Consider the following 22,882-nt stretch of genomic DNA (forward strand, 5'->3'; position numbering starts at 1 on the left):
GCACCGTGATCAATGAAGTGGGTCATGGTGGGTGGTGGAAAAGGCAACTGGCCAGTGAGGCATAGAGTATCTTTCACACTTGGTGGCTTTTTAGCAGGGATGTGGGAGGGGACATGACTTGCTCAGATGAGGTAATAAAGAGATCTGGAGGGGAAGTAAATTGTAGGGGATCAATTCTGAAAGGCCTTGGTCTTAGGCCGGATTTACGAGCATTTGCTTTGTGTTGCAGTATTTTAACCACATCAGTATTGAGGACTCAAGAGTCTATGAGCTGACCAGCAAGGCTGGGCTGTTGTCTCCATATCAGATTCTCCACGAGTGCCTTAAAAGGTAGGGTACCTCCTTTCCTTGTCTGGTCACAGGAGCTCCTCTTGGGTATCTCACAACTTTGTTGACAGTTTGCCCCACTGGTGAAGGTATTGTCAGTTTCCCTTGGGTATACAGGATCCCCTCAGCTTGAGCTGTTAGTTAAGAGCTCCCTGGATTAAAATGGATATATAATTTCTCATGAGCAATTTGGGGAGAAGTAAGTTGGTCTTTTCCTCTGAGAGCTTTTAATGGATTTTCCCAAAGCAGCCCTCTGAAGGAGCTACCATATAAGTCATCTCAGATGATACCACTTTATTGTCTTTGTTTTCTCTTTTAAAGAAACCATGGAATGGGTGACACATCTATCAAGTTTGAAGTGGTTCCTGGGAAAAATCAGAAGAGTGAATATGTCATGGCATGCGGCAAACACACAGTGCGCGGATGGTGTAAGGACTAGTTCTCTTCCCCTGCTTTCCTCTCAGACTAGTGCTTTCAGAGGATAGTTAAGCTTTCTAGCCACCTGTGACTTAGTTCTCTACCATTACTGTGGCCTTAGTCCAAGCCCCAGCAGGCAGAGGTTCCTTCTGGTGTGTCAGCTGTCCTTTCCATTTACATTCTGTTTTTTAGACATCTGTGCTCTGCCTACTTCTGTATCTGAATCAACCATATTTTGAACATTAAAGCCAGGTGTAGGTGGCATCAATCACAGAGTCCCAGCTCCTAGAGAGGCCAGGGTAGGAGAGTTGCTTGGGGATACAAATACAAGACCAGCCTAGACAACGTAGTCTCAAAAAAATCTGAATTGCTGGGTATTGATGTCTTATGCCTGTAATCCTAGCTACTCCAGGCTGAGATCTGAGGATTGAGGTTTAAAGCCAGTTTGGGCAGGAAAGTCTTGAGACTTTTTGCTCCAATTAACCACTTAAAACTAGAAGTAGAGGGCTGAGAATGTGGCTCAGTGGTAGAGCGCTTGCCTTGCATGCATGAGGCCCTGGGTTCGATTCCTCAGCACCACATAAGCAGAAAAGAAAAGCCAGAAGTGGTGCTATGGCTCAAGCGGTAGCGTGCTAGCCTTGAGCTGAAGAGCTGAGGGACAGCGCCCAGGCCCAGAGTTCAGGCCCCACGACCAGATTTCCCCCCCGCCCCCCCCCCCCCCAAAAAAAAACAAACGAAGTAGAGCGTGGCTTAAGTGGTGAGTGTTAACCTTGAGCTGAAAAGCTCAGGGACAATGCCCAGGACCTGAGTTCAAGCCCCAGAACCAGCATATACACACACAAAAGTCTGAATTATAAACAAGAACTTCAAATAACTATTGTAAATAAAAACCAATTTTTCCCTCTCCTTAATTAGTATATATTAAATGTACAAGGAGGTTTTATTGTGACATTCGTACACATATATACCAATGTATTCCTATCATCCTTACCCCTTCTATCACTTTCTCTCAGATTACCTCCTAATTTCAACAGGTTTCTTTCATTTTTCCTTTAAAGGTCTAGTCATTTATTTATTACTCTTTTTATTTTATTTTATTTGGAGGGGAGGCCGGTCGTGGGGCCTGAACTCTGGGCCTGGGCGCTGTCCCTCAGCTCTTCAGCTCAAGGCTAGTGCTCTACCACTTGTGCCACAGCGCCACTTCCGGGTTTTTTCTTTTTGCTTATGTGGTGCTGAGGAATCGAACTCGGGGCCTCATGCATGCAAGGCAAGCGCTTTACCACTGAGCCACCTTCCCAGCCCCTTATTTATTACTCTTAAAGACTTATTTTTGACTGGACTCACTAACAAGTAGAAGCTGTCGGAGAGGACAACCTTCATCTCTTGGCAATCTGTTCATTGTTGTTTTCATACATGCAAATAAACTACTTCAAATATATTCATCCTTATTCTCTTACTTTGCTAGTCATTCTCTCTGGCATCCTCTATCTGAGTGTGTCTTACTTTCCTGTCATTCATTTTTTTGTGTGTTTTTCAGCATATATTAGTTGCACCAGAGGATTTCACTATGGTATTTCAGAGATGATCGTTTTTCTCTGACTTCTCTGCCCTTAATGATCAATCAACTTATTTAATGAGCTTCCTAATGATGTCTTTATATCCCCACAGTATTTTGAGTTTATCACGTCTGTCTCTATTACTGCTTCCTTTTCCCCTCCTCTCCCTACATAACAATCCAGTTTTGTATAAACTAGCAGAACCATGTTTAAAACCAGCTTTGGCTGTCTGTCTATAAGCTGTTTCTGCATCCCACAAATTGTAGTCCCCAGTGATATAGGTTCCTGAACATGAGCCACTCAGCTAAGCTGCTGAGCAGTATGACCAGCCTGGGCCCTGCCTTCCTTGGCCTGGAAAACTCCTGCTTAGAAAGTCCTGCAGCTGGTGTTTCTACTCTAGGGTACATGCCCTTACAGAGTTGCATGCTTTAGGAGGTAGAGGGGCTGCTGGTCTGCTAGGAAGTATGGGAGATGGTTGGTGGAGAGAGGCCTCTTAGCTGGTAGTCTTGGGTACATACCCTCACTTGGAGCCTCTGAAGTACAGTCTGCAGGGTGCTGGCTATATCCTGGCCTCAGGGCTGTGAGTCTTAGGTGATCAGCACAGGGGTGAGGCACTGCCCACCCTCCTGTGGAATGCCCTTACTGGCATTTGGGGTGCTAAGGGAGGGCAGGTGGTTTCCTGTCTGGCTGTGTGACTCCCTCTCTCCACCTTTGTTCTTTTTCTTTACAGGTAAGAATAAAAGAGTTGGGAAACAATTAGCCTCTCAGAAAATCCTTCAGCTGCTACACCCACATGTCAAGAACTGGGGGTCTTTACTGCGCATGTATGGTCGTGAGAGTAGCAAAATGGTCAAACAGGTAACCAAACTCTCACCGTGGAGCTCCTATCTGGGATATGCTATCAGGGTTGGTATTTAGCCACATTGCTCTTGCTCTTGGCTACCTCTGCTTTGTGACACCTGTGGTCATGCAGTGTGGGAGTATTCTAAACTACATCCTCTTGAAACTGCTATGAGTGATCAGTGAAGTGTGGGAGCATAGGGGTTTTTGTGTGATGAAGGATCTCTGTAAGAGCAGGAAGGAGATTGCAGTGTGCACACTGATGTGGAGTTATATGAAAATTCGGCAGACAGGCCCTTGGCCCCTGGCCCCTTCCAGGGCTATATGCCCTGTGTTTAATAAAAGATTCTCAGTGGCCTTCCATGGTAGCGTACTAGGGGTAAAGGAGTGGAGGCTATAAATAGGATGACCCTGAAGATTGTGCTGGGGACTTTTGAGCCACCCTGCCTTGAGCTGAGCCACTGGTCAGGAATGACCCCTTCCGGCCCCCTAAGATTGTGCCCTGGGGCTTGACTTTTGCCAGAAGAGGAGCTCTAAACAACACACGCTCCCACCCTCACACTGTCCACAGCGGATGGAACCTAGGGCTTAATTCATGCTACACTTGTGTTCTTTCTCCCACTGAGCCCAAGCTATGGCCCAGGATAAAACATTTTTGGTAAATGAGTGTAAGACTTCTTTGTCTTTCTGTGCATAATCCTGGATTGTGATTAAGGGAGAAAGAACATTGCTTTGGGTTTGGGTAGAAACATCCCTCAGCTAGAGGGTCAGTGGTCTTGGCCTTGTACAGCCCAACCATTGTGCAGGAGTAGCTCTGACAACTCAAGACACAGTGGACACCCACCCCTTCTGAAGAGAATAAGGAGAAAAGAATCGCCGATTCTTTTTTGCACATTGTGAGGTGTGCAGAGAGCTGATTGGTTGGGCTCTGTCTGGCAGTGTTCTGTTCTAGCTGTCCTTATCCTGAAGGCTTCTGGTGTGGTGAGGCCTGGCTGTCCTGTCAGTACAGGAGAAAATGTGGAACTCCCCACAGAGGAGGAGATAGGTGAGGCAGCATAGCCAGAGTGTCTTGAACTGCCATCACACTCTTGAGGCTGTTAACAGGGCAAGTGCTGTCATGGGCAGGGTATCTATGCAGTCCTGTGCCTCCCAGGCCCCGATGTTCCTGTGTTATGTAATCATGGACATAATTTACTACTGGGAAGTCTTGAGCACAGGCTTTATGTCCCCAGGAAACCTCAGACAAGAGTGTAATTGAACTACAGCAATATGCCAAGAAGAATAGACCCAACCTCCACATCTTGAGCAAGCTGCAGGAGGAGATGAAGAGGCTGGCTGCAGAACGAGTGAGTACTTCTAGTTGCACCTGCCAACCCCATGTCCTCTCACTGCATGAAGGGCTGCATGTCAGCATTCTTCTAGCAGTGTGGAAGGACAGTAGACCCTAGGAACCCACCCCTGACACTCTGGAAATACTTGTACTACCTTACAGATGAGATTGAACCTTAATTTTAGTCCAGTTAGAGCTGGCAGGACATCCTGCTGTTGAATGAAAAGATCTGCTCTGGGATGATTCTGAGTTCCAATTTGGAGTTAGGTACTTGAGGGCAAGGATAGAGTACCAGGCACATGCCCCAGAAAACTCCAAAAGGTTACAAAACAATTAAGTCTAAGTGGAGCTTGGTGTTGGGGAAGCTTCCAAAAGTTGCGATGGGTACTCTACTCCAGGGCACCCTGTTTAGAAGGCTGTCCCTGTCCCTAGGGCTCTGTTCTCTTGATCATTCACAGCTTCTTCTGGGCATTGTGGGCTAGGTCTGTTATAGAGTCTAAGGAGTAGGTGTCTGCTGCCAGGTGACCTTTCAGTGGTGTGCTCCTGTCCTCAGGCGGAGTAGTCCTTGTCTGACAAATGTTAGCAGGATTGGTCAGCCTGCCCTTGGATGGGAGATGGGCTGTGGCACCCTGGAGGAAATAAAATGTCGGATAGTGATATCCACCTTAGGGATGGGGTGTGTAAATCCCAGCTTGTAGCTATGGCTATATCTGATTCTTCCTTTGGGTTCTGTTTGTCAGGGAAGGAGCAGCACATGGTTCTCTGCCTTATCATTCTGGGGCTTCATAAGCACTGAGGTTCACAGAGTCCAGAGGCATTCTGACACTTGCAGTCCATCCCTTCCTGAGCCACTTGCTGAGCACACCTCTCAACCATTTGTTCTTGTAGGAGGAAACTCGGAAGAAGCCCAAAATGTCAATTGTGGCTTCTGCGCAGCCTGGTGGTGAGCCTCTGTGCACTGTGGATGTGTGAGGTAGGCGACACTAGTGGGGCACAGGGGCTGCCAGCAATGCTGCCTGGGAGACCACCAGCCACAACCATTCACTGCAGCATCGGGACTCCAACCTAAGTTCCTTCCCTGAGGTGCAGTGCATCTGGGCTCAGGCCCTGGTCTGTGGGGACAGTTGTGACAATACACATGTCAAGCAACAGTTCTCCTTGGAAGCTGCCTCATCAGGCTGGATACATTTAAGGATCAACTTCGAGTGACTGCACAATTGGAAGCTGATAGTCAGCTATAGACCCTGCTCATATCTATCTGCTGCAGACTGTTTTTATGAAAGTTTTCATGAATTTTAGTACATAATATGCACTGACAAGAAATACTTGGATGACAGATGAGATAAGGCCAAATCCTATGGCTCTGGCGGACTGTGATGCCAGGTGGCTCCTTTGCTCACACTCCTTTGGAGCCACTGTTGGGACAGAAGGTCCCTTATCATCTGCCTTCTGGTCCCCCCCCCCCCTTTTTTTTTTTTGAGAAAAAGTTAAAATGAGGAGTATTCAGATAATTTTGACTTAGATAAAATTTTAGCACCAGTAAATACTCTTCACATTTCAGGCAGACCATCAAGGTGTTTGCATCCCTTGCTGTGAGCCACATTATCAGTGAGGAGGACATCCAGCTAGTCTCCTGATGTGTCAAGATGGCTGCTGGGCTGCAGTCCACTTTTCTGATCAAGTCTTAATGCTCTAACAGCCGCCTTCCAGGACACTGAGGCCCTTGCCTTTGCTGATCTCTGGCAAGTTTTTTTTACTAAGATTTTTGCACAATTGAGTTGTCTGTCCACTCATCAATTTTTAAAGCTTTTCTGATATTTTAGAATTTGGAAAGAAACTTTTACAGTGAAAGAAGATAGATTTGAAATCATGCATTTTAGCAAGTATACTTAAAAAAGGAACAAATCCTTCACTGCAGTGTCATTGGTTAGGAGCTAGCTGAGCACTGGTTGGTGAATGTTCAGCATCCTAGTGAGTGGCCTCCCTAGGTTTCAAGGGTAGTTGCCCTGTACAGTCAGACCTAGTGCCCAGCTAGGTCCTCACTGGATGTACCCTATGGATGGGTGTGAGTAAAGGTCTATTCTTGCCTGAGTCTAGGGCACATGAATATGTTCAGGCCCTGGTGATAGTAGCCAGCTTTTGGCCCAATTCCCAGCACTTGTTCTGGGGCTGTGCGCTCACATTTGGGGCACCATTAGCTTAGCAGTAGGCTCCATCCCCATGTTCCCTACTGTCTTGTCTCCCACTGTACCCTGCAGGTAGTTTTGATGGCGTTGTCAGGAAGACATAGAATGTTGGCTGTGGACCACCCACAGCATATCCTTCCCTTACCCACCTGTGTGACAGAGGTTGGCTTCTGTGTTAACTTGGGGGGAAAAAAAATCAAGTTGCTGTAATAACACTTGCTTCTGTCTTGCCTCCTGTCTGCAGCTGTGAATAGTCAGTTGATTGTGACTGTTGCCCTTAAAACAGCCAGATTTACCATTGAGAACCAAAGCTTTGTGCACACATTACCCTAGAGGCTGTTGTTCCTCTGTGGCCACAAGGCAGGTGCTGCCATGTCTCGTGTCCTCCCTGTCTGCCCCATGTGGGTGAGTTCTGTGTGCACAGCCATGCTGTGGTACTAGGGAGCCTGTGCTACTGCTGTTTGTGTGCACTGGGCTACAGCTATAGGGTGAGCCTTGATGGTCTGAACATATAAATCAAATTGTCCAAAATGGAACAACTGTCATTTCATTCTTCTGATCATTAGCGGAAGGGGAAGTGAGGCAGGTAAGTTGGGAACCTTCAGTTGTCCTAGGGTGCTGTTAAACAAAGCTGTCCCTTGGGAACTCAACACAATCTGGCATGTTGTGGTCACTGCATTGAGGGCCTCCTTCCTCGTCTGAGGGCCAGGCCAGCCAAGTGATGGTTTAGGAGCAATCTCCCATGGTCAGTACCATCTACTCTGGTCCTGAAATCCTATCTCTCGTTTCTCCTTGGAATTAAACATAAAACTACATTCCCTGCCAAGAAGCAAGCCTTGTCAGGTGCCATGCCATGCTGGAAGCCAAAGCACATTTGTGAGTTCCAGGCCAGCCTCAGCTGAATCCAAGATCCTTTTCAACAAAAAACAACAGAACACTGGTGTTAGCAGCTCATGCCTGTAAATTCTAGCTACTCAGGAGGCTGAGATCTGAGGATCACAGTTTGAAGCCAGATGGGGCAGGGAAAGTCTGCCACTCTTGCCTCTAATTGGCCCTGGATGGGGAGGCGGGGAGAGGGAAGGAAGTAGAGTTGTGGTTCAAAGTGGTAGGGTGCTAGCTTTGAGCAAAATAGCTTAGGGACAGAGCCTAGGCTCTTGAGTCCAAGCACTACAACCAACCCTCTCCCCACCACCCAAAAAAGTAACCTACTCCCAAGGTCTCATTCCCTGTACTCTTCAGGGAGGGGCATAGCAAGCTGCTTTGAGCAACCTAGCATACCCTCCTGGTTGTGCTCAGGCCTGAAGTACCTGAAGGCCAGAATGGCCAAAATGCAGAAGTTCCCCAAGTACCCAAGATATGGCTTAGGTACTGCGCTGTTCCTTTATACCAACAGGAGGTGGCGTGTACCAGAGCTCTGACTCTCTTCAACAGAAACAGTTTAAGCAATTGTTTATTTTGGCCCTCACAGGCTGGTTATTACAAAGACTTGGGGTGGTAGACAGGATCCAGGAGTCCATCCATCTTTTGAGCAATAGCCCATAGCATCAAGTCAGCTAATCTCTGGGCAGCAAGGCCTTGTGCCCAATGACTGCATACCCAAGCAAATGTGATTATAAATCTTCCAGCTTCTGTTCCCTTGATGGACCCTGCTCTGGAACTGCTCATTTCTGCAGATCCCAGGGCCTAGGAGGCCTCAGTTTCTTGTGGAATGTCAAGATGAGGTTCTGGGGGAGGCTCAGGTGGAGGGTCTTCATGCCCTAGGGCCTCTGTGCCATTAGGGTAATCCATTCTGTCAAACTGGATGAGCATCTCACAGTGTGGGGTTTGTGGGAACAAGTCCACAGCCACAGCCTTGACTGGTCGGAAGGGGGTGCCCTTCACCCGATTAGATGGGGCCCTGCAGAGGCTATGATAGGAGAGGATCAGCCAAGGTTAGACTTTATGCAGAGGCCCCTGGAAGAGGGTGCTTGTTCCTGGTCCCCATCTAGGACTGCCCAATACTCACTCCACAAAGTTGCCCATGGCTGCCCTAGGGTTGCATGAAACATATAGGAGCCTCTTGAGGTTCTCAGATCTACGGATGGCCAGAATCACTTTGGAATCTGAGAAGACAGACCGTTAAGTTCTCAAGACCCTACACTACATGGCCTGGCAGGCTACCTCCCTAAATGTAAATCACTCACGTAGGCCAGCTCGGGGTGGATCCAGGATAGCTACAAGTTGTTGGGAGCCCAGTTTGTTCACCAGGGCAGGAACCAGGTCCTCAGCCTTTCCGCAGTGGAACTCAACATTGTTCAGCTCTGTACACAAAAGAGAGCTGTCATTGGGAATACTTCCCCACCCAACTCTGACTGAGGCATGCAGGAAGTCAGCTGGATCCTCTAGTACCCTTGGAACCACAGGATGGGTTTATGGAGCAAAGGCTGAGGTAGGCATAGCCCACATGCTCTTACCATTGGTCTGAGCATTCACCCGGGCATCCTCCACAGCGTCTTGGCACAGTTCAATCCCAATGACTCTCTTCACCTTCTGAAAGGAACGAGAAGTACAACAGGATGGTCAGTCTCTGAATGTTCAATCTGGGTGTCCGTAGGGGCAGGGCAAGAGGGCTCACCTGGGCCAGGGCTAAGCCAATGGTGCCGGTACCACAGCATACATCCAGTACTGTACTTTCCCTGTCCAATTGGGCCCAGTCTTGGATGACAGTGTACAGTACCTCTGCAGCCGGCGTGTTTACCTGGAGGGGGGGGCGGCCATCATGTGTTCAGGTGCAGGCCTCAGCTCCTTAATCTGGAGGCAGGCCAGTACTCTACAATACCAGGACTCTATGCTGGTGAGACCTCTGGGGCCCACTCCCCTGTAGCTCAGCTAAGACTCTTTCCTACCCTCCATCACATTCTGGTGACCACAGCCGCTGTCCAAATCCTCCTACCCTGTCCCCATTTTAAAGAGCTGCTTTCCTGGCCAAGGGACTTTAAAGGCCACCTCTGTCCTCCCATGGGGGTGGGGGTTGGAGTCACTTGGCTGCACCTCTTAGCTCTACCTATGGCCCTCCCGTAATCCTGCCACACCTAAAAGGATTTCAGCCCCCTATCTTAGAATAAGGCCAAGGCCCCCCATCAGATTTCAGAGTGGAGTCCTATGTTGCCAAAGTGTGCCCATTCTTCAACCTCTAACAAGAAGGATCATGGCTATGGATATCTATAGTTGTAAACAATCAGGGACAACCTTTCTCATCTTGTACCTGACACTCTGGCTTGCACGTGGTGGTTCTCCCTAAATCCCTGCAAGGTTAGCCCTTGTCCCCTAGCCTATTCTTTTTCCATCCTGCTTTGGTATGTGTGTTGGTGCTCCCTCCCCCTATCCTATGCCCACCAGGGACATGGGACTACCTGGAAGAAGGCATGAGGGGAGATCCTGAAGGTTAACCCAAGCAGGTCCTCGTGGATGCACTGGTCCCCAGCTACATGCTCCAGGGGCAGGCCTTCCTGGCTGGGAGTCTTTCTATATATATGGAAAGGCAGGTCTGTCAATGTCACTGGCCCCTTCAAGAATCCCTCATGTCCCTTCCTGGGTTCCTCACCGCTGTCCTTCCTCCACGAAGTAAAGGCAGGTCACCCCGCTGGCTCTGCCAGGCCCCTCCATGAAGTAGTGCACCAGAGAGGCTTTCAGCCCTGCCAGCTCCTCAGGACTCAGTTTCTGGAACAGATAATACAAAAAGGCCCATTAGGCTATGCCAAAGCTACCCTAGGCCAGGTTCCTTCCCCAGCAGGACCACCACCTGAGACCTGGGGGTGGAAGTAGGCGATGGCCATGGCCTGGCCACGGCGGCTGGTGCGCACAGTCAGCTGCTTCCAGTGGCCTGCGTATGTCTCAGGGTCATATGCCGAGTATGGGGTAGACCTGTGGGAGCCATGAGTGTCCCTGCAATGTCTGCCAGTGAGGATGGAGGGGCACAGCCTCCATGCTCCCACTTCCCCATCCAAAGTGACAGGACCCCTTCCCTCTGCTCCCAGATGGTCTCAAGACTTCCCAGGAACCCAGTCCCAGATCCTCACCGGATGAACTCCTGGAAGGCTTTTACCACTTGCTTGGTTGCCTCAGGGATGTGCACAGTGTCAAAGGGGGATGCCACAGCACATGTCCCACCCTTGTACTTGCCGAGTCGACAGCCAACTGTATTGTCTTCTCCATCTACCCCAACTCCAACAAGAAACTCACACTTATTACGGTATTCAGTCTGTGAGGAAAAAAGGAGGCACAGAGAGGCAGTGGACCTTATCTTGGCTGCCCAGCACTCATGCCAGGAAAGAAGGCCACAGTGAAGGAGACTCTAATTTCCCCATAGGGCTGTCAAAAGACAAAGAGACAAAGTGCCTAGCATGTGTGAAGGTCTGGGTTTTATTCCCAGTACTATATAAGTAAAAAAATAACACAAGACAGGATTGTGTGGCCACCCCAGTCAAGCCTGACCTGCTGTGGTGATGGCCTGACCCCCTCCAATGGACAGCAGGCCTTGTTGTGATTGTGCCTCTGTGTGAGCAGCCAGGGCAGCAGGGCGCGATTGGTGTTCCCAATTTCCCTGTAATAAGAAGTACACCAATGGTTGGATTCTGTCCATTGTCCCAACCCACACCAGGCCCCTCTCTGGGACCTTACTGGTATCCTAAAAGCTTTACTGGCCAGCTCATAGTGCTGGCTTAGACCCTGTGGTGGATGGCTCTCACAGTGCTCAATGCAGGCAGAGCAAATCGGAGCAGGTCTCTGGTGCTTTGGGGACCGTGTTCCACTCACTTGGCCAGTCTCTGTAGCACCTGCTCACACTCCAGCCGCTTCTGCTCCAGTTGCTCAGCATAGGGAACTGTCCAAAGAGGGGTCACCACATCGGCAATGTGCGCTGTGGGGGGCTCACCCTCACCCTCCTGCCGCCTCTTCTTGGCCATGGGGTCAGCCTTGGGCCGGGCCAAGCGCACGCTGAGGGGACGGCCTTTCCAGAGGGCCCCATGCAGCACTCGCAGGGCCTTGTCCCGCTCCGCAGCACTGCGGAATGTCACGAAGGCACAAGGGGGTTGCCCGAAGAGTTTGGTTTTGTGCGGTTGCAAGCCAAAGCGGCCCAAAAAGCGGCGGACATCGCTGAAGCTGGCATGGCGGGGTACGTTCTGCAGCTCCAACTTGAAGATCTCTGAGGTGAACAGGTCGCCCCTGATGTAGCTGTAGAGTCCGGGCTGGGACTCGGGTGCAACAGCCGCCCCAGGCTCTGCTCCCGACTCTTGGGATGCGGGGACTGCGGGGCTGTCCACGGCACTGCCATCATCCTGACCGCGGTCCTCCATAGGTTCCGGGCCCTGCATGAGGACAGTCAAGGCCTACGCTGAAGGCTTCCACTCCCGCTTTCCCCCTTCCCTGCCTGGCGCGTCCCCTCATTCCTTATATTCTCCCACAGGGCTCCCACGCCATTCCTTGTCCCACCCTAACCGCATGTCGAACCCGCGTTTCCCTTCACTTTACTTCGTTGCTCGGCTTTTCGCTCATTGTCTCGCCGCCAGCCGTCTGTACTCCCGACGGCCTCCTGAGTGAGATGATCAGAGAGTGGTGCGAAGCCGTGAGGCCACCCTGAGCAGGAGCGGGACTCGAACCCCTACTGCTCAGAGCCAGGTCCCAGACTCAGAGCCACACCGTCCGCCCGCCACCGGCCCGCGCTAGCTGCTTGCCTTGGTCTCCAGTTCTCCAGCGCGTGCCTGAGGGGGCGCGTGTCTCTATGGTCCCGGCTTCCGATGACGTCACCGGCACGCACTGAGTCCGACGCCGGCACCTCCACCAGCCCCTCGCAGCTACGTGCGCGGCCTGGGGACGGAAGTGCGCGCGGGGGCCTCTGGGAGAGCGCGCTCCCAGGGTTGACGGGCTGGTTGGGCATGCGCCCCAGGCGTTTTGGCGGGAAGCGCGAGGTGGGCCGGACAATGAAAGTGTCCGCCGGGTGAGCCAATAAAGCTGCACTGGTTTTGAATCACGGCGCGTTTCCCGCCGCCGGGGTCAGGGGTCAGGGTTCGGGTCGCGGGGCGGAGGGAAGAGCGGGCGGGCGGGAGGCTCCGGCGCCAGACGAGGAGGAAAGGAGCTACGACGAGTCGCCTAGAGGCCGCGGAGACAGCGACGACCAAGACAACCGAGACGCCGCCGCCGCGCCCCCATGGCGGCTACCAAGGTACGGCTGGGCCCAGGCAGGGACTGGGCGGGCCGGGGGGCTGGGGCCGCTATCGGCGGCCACGTGGGCGGCCCGTGCTTCAGCCGCCAACCCCCGCCGGCCTGTGAGCTCGGGGCCTGTCGAACGAGGAGTCTTGGCGCGCGGGGCTTTGGGGGTTCGAGGCCTGGGGGGTCGGGGCGTGGAGGGCCTGGGGCAAAGGCTCTGGCTGCTAGGGCTGTGGGCGCCCGCGTGACCTTGGGGTGGGCCGGAGAGCAGCCACCACCAACCACCTAGGGCGGTCCCCTCTCGCAGGGGCCACGAGCGGGAGACCCGCTTCCTCTGGCTCAGCCCACTTGAAGGTTTCCCACTCGGACCCAGCATCCTAATCTCCGGTGGCCCACGCAGCACTTCATTCATCCCATCCTTAAATCTGGAGGCACCGGCCTCTGTGGCGGAAGATTGCGTTCCACCACTGGAGACGGGTGGTGAACGCACCGACCCGGGGTGGGGGCGGCTTTGTTGGCTGCTAGTGCCTGTCGGGTCGGATGCCGGCCGCAGTACAGCCGCAGTGCTATGAAACCCAAAGGAAAGATTAGCAAAGAGTGTGTGTGTTTTATTTTCCAGTTTGGGCTTGGTAGCGAGTCTGGGGTTTCTTCTGTATCACTAAAAGCACGTGTTCCCTAAGATTCAAACGTGTGTGTGTGTGTGTGTGTTACATGATCATTAGTGTTCTATAAACCTTAAAACTAGGTCGGAATCGTAAGGCTTGTACTACTTTTCTTACCAACTATCAACTTAATTTTTCGAGTCACAATAAAAATTCTTGTTAGAATTTTGGATTCCATGTAGATTCTAGCAATCGGTGTATCTACTACCCTCCTTGTAAGCAAGGGCATGGATTGCTCCCCATTGCTAAAACTCCTGCGATTGCTTTTTCCTCTGGAGTTCCTCATGTCCTTTGTTCTTCATTTGGCAGGTATCATCTTCGTTTTACCAATGAGGAAATGGGCTCAGAGAGCTAAGGGCGTTTCTCCTAAACCACTTTCCAAGCAACCTCAGTCTGTGCACGGGGTTTGCTTGATGTTTGTTAATCTGGGAGATAGTTATTGAAATCAGTGCGGCTTGATTTTTTTTTTTTAAGCCGAATATGAGTGCAAAGTTTTTGATGATGTGAAAGTCTGATTTTTAATTTGGGTCGAGGCCTGTTCTTGTTTTCTGGGTGCCATTCATCACTGGGGATACCTACTGTAGGCCCAGGTAAGCTCTGGTCCTAGGCCAGCAGCATCATCTCTTTGCTCTTACTTGCACAGGAAAGTCATGAGGATCATGATACCTCCACTGAGAATACAGACGAGTCCAACCATGACCCCCAGTTTGAGCCAATAGTTTCTCTTCCTGAACAAGAAATTAAAACACTGGAGGAAGATGAAGAGGAACTTTTTAAAATGTAAGTAGGCTGATATAGCCCACAAATACCTCGTTTGAAGTTTGACGTGATGGAATAAAATTTTAAAAAAGTCTGGCAAGCAAATATTTGTAGAATATGTACCTTAGTGTGGCTCTACTTATACCACATACTTCCTTCGAAAATGTCAGTATAGAACCCTACTCTGCCACTGCTGAGGTGATAACTCCATAAAAGTATTCTTCTTCAAGGTGACAGCCAGGAATTATCCTATTGTTGCCTTCCTTGTTCTCTAGCATAAGCCCTGGTAAGGCTTTATTCAGATGATATTAACCTCTTTATGACTTCCATTTTGAGTTGAATACAAGAAACTTGGGTGACTGGTAGTATTAAGGTTTTTATGAGTGCTTTGACCGATCTTTGCCAGGTATTCCTGCTGCCCTGTGGTGTTCATGTGGAGGGGGCCCTGCCATTGTTCTGTCCCTTAGGTCAATTATCCCTAATTGACTGTTACTACTTCACTTCCAAGAAGCCACAGTTCGCTTCCATTGGTTGAGCAGTGAGTCTTAACCCTCTTGTACCATAAGCTTTGTCTTAATCCATTTTCTGTTGCTATAAAGGTGCTACAGATTTGAGTCATGTAAAAAAATACAAGTTTTTTTTTTCTTTAAAAGGTTTGGGGGTTGGAAAGTCCAATAACATAATGCTGGGATCTGATATGGTCTTCCATGGCAGAGGTCTCATCACATGGTGAGACATGAACAAGTAGCTTGGGTTTTTTGTTTCATATTGTGCTGGTCCTGGGGCTTGAACTCAGAACCTGGGCACTGTCCTTGAGCTTTTTTGTTCTTAGCTAGCACTCTACCACTTGAGCCACATCTCCACTACCAGCTTTTTGGTGGTTAATTGAAGATAAGAGTCTGACAGACTTTGTAGCTTGGTCTAGCTTCAAATTGTGATCCTCAGATCTCAGCCTCTTTGAGTAGCTAGAATTGTAGACGTGAGCCATCCAAGCCTCATGGCAGTTCAGGTTTTCCTCTTGAAAAGCCAAGAATGCCATCATGAGGCCTTGACCTTATAACAGCATCCAATCCTGTTTGCCTCCCAAAGTCTCCCTCTACCAAATATTAATGTGAACTTCTAGGACATTCAAACCATAGCAAACTATTTATTTACTATTTTAATGCTAGTCCTAGAGCTTGTACTCAAGGCTTGGGCCCTATTCCCTTTTTTTTTTTTTGGTCAGTCATGGGGCTTGAACTTGGCCTGGGTGCTTTCCCTGCGTTCTTCAGCTCAAGGCAAGCGCTCTACCACTTGAGCCACAACACCACTTCTGGTTTTGTAGTGGTTTATTGAAGAGTCTCACAGACTTTCCTGCCTGGGCTGGCTTTGAACGGTGATCGTCAGATCTCTGCCTCCTGAGTAGCTAGGATTATAGGTGTGAGCCACTGATGCCTGGCCTGTTGTTTTTTGTTTTTTGTTTTTTTTTTTGCTCAAGGCTAGCATTCTACCACTCGAGCCAAAGATCCACTTCTCTTTAGAGATAAGAGTCTCCAGAACTTTTCTGCCCTGGTTGGCTCTGATCAGAAAACTTTTCTGCCCTGGTTGGCTTTGATCAGATCTCAGCCTCCTGAGTAGCAAGGATTTTCAGCTTGAGCAACTGGTACCCAGCTAACAGTACCTTCAGTGAACATATTACAAGTGAAAATGGTTACTTTGTTTACTTGTTGATATTGGGGTTTGAACTCTTAAACTGAATAGGCAAGTGTTTGTTACTTGAACCACATTCCTAGCCCATCCATGGTGGTTACTTTTTTTTTGTACTGGGGCTTGAACTCAAAGGTTTCATTTGGGGCTGTGAAGTTGGCTCAGCAGTAGACTGCTTGCCTTGCATGTATGAGGCCCTGGGTTCAATTCCTCAGCACCACATAAGCAGAAAACAGCCAGAAGTGGTGCTGTGGCTCAAGTGGTAGGGCGCTAGCCTTGAGCTGAAGAGCTGAGGGACAGCACCCAGGGTCAGAGTCTAGCCCCCATGACTGACCAAAAAACAAAAGTTTCACTTGGCTTTTTCACTAAAAGCTGGAGTCCTACCACTTGAGCCACATCCCTACTTCTGGTTTTTGGTGGTTAATAGGAGATAAAAGTCATAGACTTCGGTGTATGGGCTCTCTTTGAGTGCCCTAAAGATATCAGCCTCCTGAGTAGCTAGGATTATAGGCTTGAGCCACCAGCACCTGTCCGAAGGTTACTTTTTAAAAAATTACTGTGCACAGATCACCTTTGATGAGAAACTGCAGGGGGTAGAGGTGGGCACAAGATTTCTGAATTAGGTTGCAGCACTTCAGAGACAGGCTTATGCCAATAAGCACACACTCGGTGTGTGAAACACTAGATTTAGTTAGAACGTAGTGAAAGTACGTTTGTAGGACTCTCCTTTCTCAAGTTGACCCTAAATGCTGAGTTAAGCCATGGCCATTCTGAAGGGGGGTAAGGAAGGAGAGAGGAGCCCAATCACCAAGTCCTTCCTCCAAGGAAGGGTGCTGGAGAGGGCAGGCCTGGGCAGTGAGAGCCACAGGTGCCCTTCAATCCCTAGGGCAGAGGGCTTTCTCCTGAAGACTTCCTTCTGTCTAAAGGATGTTATAGCTACTACTGGCAGGGATTGAGGTTACTCAGTATTTGATGTCAGGTAAGAGGCCAACTGGTTGGGCTTTGAGGCTTCTTTTTAGGAAACCTTGTGAGGACTCCCTTGAAAGAACTGAGTTTGGAGGAGAGCAGTCCAGCAGGAGATGAACAAAGCTGAGTGTAGAGGAGGGGAGGGTGTTAGTGGCTGCTGGATACACAGCTAGTAAGGAGTGCCATTCCTAGACCAAGTGTGCTTGGCCTAGGGTCTGGCTGCCTAAGCAGAGACCTGGCCCTTCTTTCATGAGGAGCTGGGGGGCAGAAAATGGAAGGTTTGGGACCTGTGGAGGATGCAGTTCCCACTGCTCTTTGTGACAATGCTCAGTGACTAGGTTGCCTAGCCCACTGGGAGCGCAGATGCTTTCCCTGCTTTTTGGGTTGTTTATCCCTTTTTTTTGAGAGTCCAGGTGTTTGTTGTAGTTGTAGACATTTTTTCTCCTTTTTAGTTGTGAAGTACAAAACAACTGGAATTGGTCCATTATGATCTTTTGGGTGGTATTTTGTCTAGTTCTCAGAGTGGAAAGGGGATTCATAGAGACAAAGTAGCATCACAGAACAGAGTTCTACCAAGTGTTTAGTGCACAGAGAACCAAATAGCTGGTCTTTTGAGCAAACCTTTAAGGGAGGGTGCTCCCCTCAGTACATCTAAGCACTCACTTGCTGGTTTTTTTTCACAGGCGGGCCAAGCTATTTCGATTTGCTTCAGAGAATGACCTCCCAGAATGGAAGGAGCGAGGCACTGGTGATGTCAAGCTCCTGAAGCACAAGGAGAAAGGGACCATCCGCCTCCTCATGAGGAGGGACAAGACCCTGAAGATATGCGCCAACCACTACAGTAGGTGGCGTGTGTTTCCCAGAGTGGGTAAAATGTGTCTTTCATATATGCCTGTGAACTATAAGCAGGCCTTTGATGATGCTTACAGGACATGGGATGTGGGTCCAGCCAGCCAGGCCTCTATGGGTTGAATGCAGAGGCCCAGGCTAGGTTTGGGATTGGACTTGGATGCTCAAGGATAGCATGGGTGTATAAGCTATGGGGCAGGAGTAATGTCTTTGTATAATTTATAATTGCATATGTGTATGTGGTCTGGGCTTGTGGGGATATCTGTGTAGCAAGAGGGTATGTGCTTAGTTCCTTAGCAGCAGGATGTCCCCTGAGGAAGACACGAGGAGAACAGGACTGGGAGAAGGTAACCACTCCATCCTTGGTGCCTATGAAGGGTAGAGGCTCTTGGCTAGAGTAGCCCAGTAGGGTCTGGGAAAGACCCAAGGAGGTGTGGCCTGGGATGATGCATCAGCTGGTTACCTCTACCATGTTTGTGGGGATGCCATGTTGACCCAGTATGCTGCTCCTGGTGGATGCTGCGTATAGAAGCACCTGCATCTTGGGCTGGCCTTCTGGGAGCCTGACCATTTCTGGGTCTGCATTTTCTGGGTATAAAATTTGTGTCTGGCAGGCCATGGTTTCTTGTCCTGGACACATGGGTTGACAGGGCAGAAACTACAGTAGAGCAGCCTTCAAGAGTGATGCAAAAGGACAGGTGGGTTTGCAGAAGCCCATAGAGGGGACAGAGGCATGAGAAAGACTTCATTTCTCCCAATACCATAACTGGCTACTCTGTCCTGGTCTTCTATCTTACCCTGTAATGCACTGAGCATTTTCTTGAGATCTATTTTGAGAGCCATTGCTTCTCCCAAAGCCTAGTCAGCCTCTGGGTTGTTTCTATGAGAACTCAGGGCATCCAGATAGAGCTGTGCATGACCAACAGTTCCTGATGCACATCATAGGTCCCCAGTGGAAGGGGAGGGTCAGGGTGGATGAGGTATAAGGAGGTGTAGACATGAACAGTGTACACGAGGCCCAGTGAAGGCTGTAATGGACAAGATCCCTCAGCTCTTAGTTCAGGATTTGGTGTGTAGGAATTCATAGGTCTACCTGGAATCCTTAAGAATGGACTTCTGTTATGAGTATTGAGTCACTGGCCCATTATTGGGCACTAGGGATACTTCTGGTCTTTAGGGACCGTTCTGGTGAGTCGTAACCTACAAACCTGTCAGTAGACAAGCAGATTCTCCTTTAAGGCAGCTGTTGGCTTGGTGCTAGAATCTCTCCTTAGGTTCCCTTGGATCTGTAGTGGACTTAAGAGGCTTGGGATAAGCATATTTTAGGTTACAACTGTCTTCTATAACAGAGAACGTTTATTATAGCACTTGGGACACCCACCCACTGCTTTATGTCCTGATCTCCTAGTGGCCTCCCTAGAATTCTAGATTGAGATTTTTTTGGGGGGGGGTCTGGTCGTGGGGCCTGAACTCTGGGCCTGAGCACTGTCCCTCAGCTCTTCAGCTCAAGGCTAGCGCTCTACCACTTGAGCCACAGCGCCACTTCCGGCTTTTTTTCTTTTTTTACTTATGTGGTGCTGAGGAATCGAACCCAGGGCCTCATGCATGCAAGACAAGCACTCTACCACTGAGCCACCTTCCCAGCCCCTAGATTGAGATTTTTTTAAATTTTTTTTAAAATTTTTATTTTTTTGCGGTTGTGGGGCTTGAACTCTGGGCCTGGGTGCTGTCCTTGTGCTCTTGAGTTCAAGGCAAGCGCTCTACCGCTTGAGCCACAGTGCTACTTCCGGTTTTCTAGTGGTTTATTGGTTTATTGGAGATAAGAGTCTCAGGGACTTTCCTGCCCGGGCTGGCTTTAAACCATGATTCTCAGATCTCAGCCTCCTGAGTAGCTAGGATTACAAATGATAGCCACCAGCGCCTGGCTAGATTGAGAATTTTTAAGCTAGTCTGACCATGTGGGTGATAGCTCTATGTTCAGGCTTCTTCCCTTCCATTGCCCCCACTGGATGTGGACATAGCCACATGCTCAGTGCCATTTGGAATAGTCTGGGTTTCCTTTACCTGTTGCCCTAATGTCTGTCATAGCCATGAGACAACACAACTGGAGTCTGAAGCAAAGAGCTGAAGCCTGCTTTGTCTCCCTGTGTGCTTGAATAGTCTCAAGATGATGGCTCAGGAAACAGAATTGTTCTGGTGTTAAGCAAATGGGCATTTTCAGAGGTTTGGATAAAATCCACCAGATACCATAAGACTTTGTTCTGGGCTGGTCTTAGACCCCAAACTGTCTAGATATTTGAAGGTGGTTGAATAGGGTTGCTCTGTGGCCAAGAGGTGGGTGGGTTGGCCTTGTTGGCCCATCCTCACAGGCTTTTCCCTCTAGTCACACCAATGATGGAGCTGAAGCCGAATGCTGGCAGTGATCGTGCCTGGGTCTGGAACACCCATGCCGACTTTGCTGATGAGTGCCCAAAGCCGGAGCTGCTCGCCATCCGCTTCCTAAATGCTGAGAGTAAGTGGGACACTGGGACTGACCCAACTGTGGCTGCCTGCTTGATAGTGCAGTGTTTAATTAGAAACAAATGCTGTTGCTTAGGGGAAATTGACAGTGACTGGGAGGTAGTGTGCACTGCTCTGGCTGCTGTGTGGGGCTGTACAGTGTTTCCTCCTAATCTCCAAGGCATTTGCCTCGTCACTTTGTATTATCCACTAAGTGGTCCTGATCCTGGCATTTTCCTGCTTCTAGTTCCCACCTATCAAGCGTGTTAAGCCTGGGTCCCCCTTAGAGTTTCCTTCCTCTGTTGCTTCTGTTGGGGTTTCTGGCTCTCCAAAGCCAAGGAGCAGTGATGTCCTCTTATGATCACCTGAGACCAGCAAGCCTCAGAGACTGCAAAGGTTCACAGGAGCAGGCTGATCTCTCCTCTACTGGTGGTGCTGATGTGGGAATGGAGGGCACTTTATAATCCAAATTGTCAGCTGTGCCCAGGAGATCTGGAGAAGTCAGTGGGTGCTGTGGAAATGTCTAGGGCTAGGTGGATGAGCCTTGCCCTTGGTCTGGAAGTAGGGCCATCCAGCAACCCCTCTAGATGATTGGCTATCAGAGCCTGGCAAAGAGACTTCCCAGGAGTGATTGGTTACATTGTTACAGGCAAGTGAAGGAACAGCCCAGCCCTTATTTAGGTCTGAAATTGGCATGGGGAAAGGGGGTCTTGGGGCTCTGTAAATTGGGTTCTTCATGCTATCTAAGACATAACAGTTTCACACTCTGCTCTTATGAAGTCCTCTCTCTCCACAGATGCACAAAAATTCAAAACAAAGTTTGAAGAATGCAGGAAAGAGATTGAAGAGAGAGATAAGAAAGGTGACATGGAACCCCTTGGTTGGGGGGAGCTTCCATGCAGACTCACTCTGCACCTGGCTGCAGCCCCAGGCGGGTGCTTTTTCTGTCTGCTAGAGAAACAGTTCCAAGGTGCTGTGGCCCTCTTGACCAGTCAGGGGTAATACAGCTGCCTGGGGTACAGCTGCCTCATGGGAGGTCCTGAGCACCTGATTATTGTCAACTGGTGTCATGTCATTGAGATCCCAGTGGGGAGTTGAGTTGCAGCTGTCTGGAGCCCACCAGGTTCTAAAGGAGATTGTCTTTATTTTCTCTGGGAGGTCTCAGTCTCATACTCCTTTAGGGTTGATGCTGCCTGTTGTGTATGTAGCAGGTGACGAGATGCCACCAAGCAGCTCAGTGTGAGCACTAGCAGAATTCGTTAAGGCTCTTGGGCCCCGCTAGGGAGGAGGGTGAGTTGGTGGTGCTCAGGGACCAGTGTGTGCTTGCTGTGTGCCAGCAAGAGCAGTGCTGTCTAACAAGCTGGACTTTTCTGTTTTCTTCCATATTTGCTTATATTCTAGCAGGACCAGGCAAAAATGATAATGCCGAAAAAGTAGCTGAAAAGCTGGAAGCTCTTTCTGTGAAGGAGGCTGGAGACAAGGTGGAAGAGAAATCGGAGGAGAAGCAATGAGTTAATCTTCCCTCCTTCTTTTCTTTTTCTTTCTCTTTCTTTTTTTAAAAAAATTTTTGCCCTGCCCTTTTCAGTTTCGTTTTTAAATTCTGTTTTGTTTTTACAAGGGACTTTATATAAAGAACTGAATTCCAACATTCAAGTTTTTTTCTAAGTTTTTACCCTACTGAAGATGACTTCTGAAAATCCATTCCCCAGTCATGAAAATGTACTGTGCTAACTTTCTTTTCCATAGTGGAAACACTTATTTATAGTCATCAAAATAGTGAATAAAATTGCCTTTGAAAGCTGGACTAGGTGGCAAGATTGCATGTGTGTGGGCTGTATTGAGTACTCTTGGGACTCCCTACATGCCTTGACTGTCCATGTTGTGTACACCAGAACGGGTCTTCATTACCACACCGATTTCTCACTCTAGAGTTGCCAGGGTTATGTGTTGTGCTGCTCTTGGCTACTGCAGCACAATGTGTTTGAGTAATGGGACATGTATTCTAACTATGGCTGCCTACTCGGCCCTGCTTCTGACCTGACAGCATTCTTAGGTCCTTTGAAGGGCACACTTAAAACAACCACAAGACTGCATTGGCCGTCTCTGTCTTCTGCCCAGGGCCCCCTAGCAAGTTGGTGGCATTTTCTAACCCCTGGAAGAGAAGGCTTACCTAAACGTGTCAAGAGGTCAGAATGTATTGGAATTGTGCTATAAAGTACAAGTGGTGCTTTACTGTGCTTACTTTGCCATGGGCATCAGATACATGCGAAAGATTGTCCTCCAAGGTCACCCCTTCAGGACAAAACAGACAGTTAACATTTTTGCCTTGAGTTCCAGTAGGCTGACTTACCTATCTCATGGTGGAAGAACTATCTCCAGGAGTTCTCCTGGCTGGGGAGGAGAGAGGAGAGGGGACACTATTCTCTGCTCAGGTTATGTTGGGTACATTTAAGGAGTATCAACTGAAAAGGGTGCTACTGATGGAGATGGTGGGCCCGTCTCCACATCTCTACTGTGCAAACACTATCTCAACAATGAGCCAGATGGAGAGCCTAATAGGTGCTGGGGACTGTGAGAAATGCTTTAATAACAGTCACCCAGTGGGTGCTAGAAACCTTGCAT

The 22,882-nt window shown here is 49.4% G+C and overlaps 3 protein-coding genes and 1 non-coding gene across 7 annotated transcripts in view; 3 read left to right on the forward strand and 1 right to left on the reverse strand.

Moving 5' to 3' along the window:
* Positions 1–7,195, forward strand: part of Dgcr8 (DGCR8 microprocessor complex subunit) — a 36,806-nt gene extending 29,611 nt beyond the window's left edge. For both annotated transcript variants that reach the window (XM_069994370.1, XM_069994371.1), the window contains exons 10-14: positions 230–330; positions 649–755; positions 3,031–3,158; positions 4,373–4,486; positions 5,359–7,195. In XM_069994370.1, coding sequence (XP_069850471.1) covers positions 230–330; positions 649–755; positions 3,031–3,158; positions 4,373–4,486; positions 5,359–5,442 — 534 coding nt within the window. In that variant the 3' untranslated portion in view covers positions 5,443–7,195. The remainder of the gene's footprint in view (positions 1–229; positions 331–648; positions 756–3,030; positions 3,159–4,372; positions 4,487–5,358) is intronic.
* An 893-nt stretch (positions 7,196–8,088) lies between these two features.
* On the reverse strand, positions 8,089–12,474 carry Trmt2a (tRNA methyltransferase 2 homolog A). Of its 2 annotated transcripts, none has more exons than XM_069994372.1 (13): positions 12,368–12,474; positions 12,165–12,225; positions 11,451–12,001; positions 11,130–11,238; positions 10,715–10,896; positions 10,445–10,580; positions 10,240–10,355; positions 10,049–10,160; positions 9,271–9,393; positions 9,110–9,185; positions 8,840–8,956; positions 8,662–8,758; positions 8,089–8,562 (listed from the first exon to the last, which is right to left on the reverse strand). In XM_069994372.1, the coding sequence occupies exons 2-13, from the start codon at positions 12,186–12,188 to the stop codon at positions 8,340–8,342; spliced, it is 1,866 nt and encodes a 621-aa protein (XP_069850473.1). In that variant the 5' UTR covers positions 12,189–12,225; positions 12,368–12,474; the 3' UTR covers positions 8,089–8,339. The 2 variants fall into 2 exon arrangements, with proteins under 2 accessions (XP_069850473.1, XP_069850475.1); XM_069994374.1 differs by having other exon boundaries at positions 10,445–10,559; positions 12,368–12,473.
* Positions 12,475–12,704: 230 nt separating this feature from the next.
* Ranbp1 (RAN binding protein 1) lies at positions 12,705–22,064 on the forward strand. Of its 2 annotated transcripts, none has more exons than XM_069994376.1 (6): positions 12,705–12,855; positions 14,145–14,281; positions 17,596–17,753; positions 20,145–20,273; positions 21,057–21,122; positions 21,665–22,064. In XM_069994376.1, the coding sequence occupies exons 1-6, from the start codon at positions 12,841–12,843 to the stop codon at positions 21,769–21,771; spliced, it is 612 nt and encodes a 203-aa protein (XP_069850477.1). In that variant the 5' UTR covers positions 12,705–12,840; the 3' UTR covers positions 21,772–22,064. The 2 variants fall into 2 exon arrangements, with proteins under 2 accessions (XP_069850477.1, XP_069850476.1); XM_069994375.1 differs by having other exon boundaries at positions 12,706–12,855; positions 21,662–22,064.
* LOC138808536 (small nucleolar RNA SNORA77) lies at positions 21,159–21,284 on the forward strand. The gene has a single exon (XR_011366485.1). It is a non-coding gene; the product is annotated as a small nucleolar RNA SNORA77 (small nucleolar RNA).
* Positions 22,065–22,882: the final 818 nt, after the last annotated feature.

This window comes from Dipodomys merriami, unplaced genomic scaffold (assembly GCF_024711535.1).
Source record: "Dipodomys merriami isolate MVZ:Mamm:240054 unplaced genomic scaffold, mDipMer1.0.p SCAF_45, whole genome shotgun sequence".
Classification (NCBI taxonomy): domain Eukaryota; kingdom Metazoa; phylum Chordata; class Mammalia; order Rodentia; family Heteromyidae; genus Dipodomys; species Dipodomys merriami.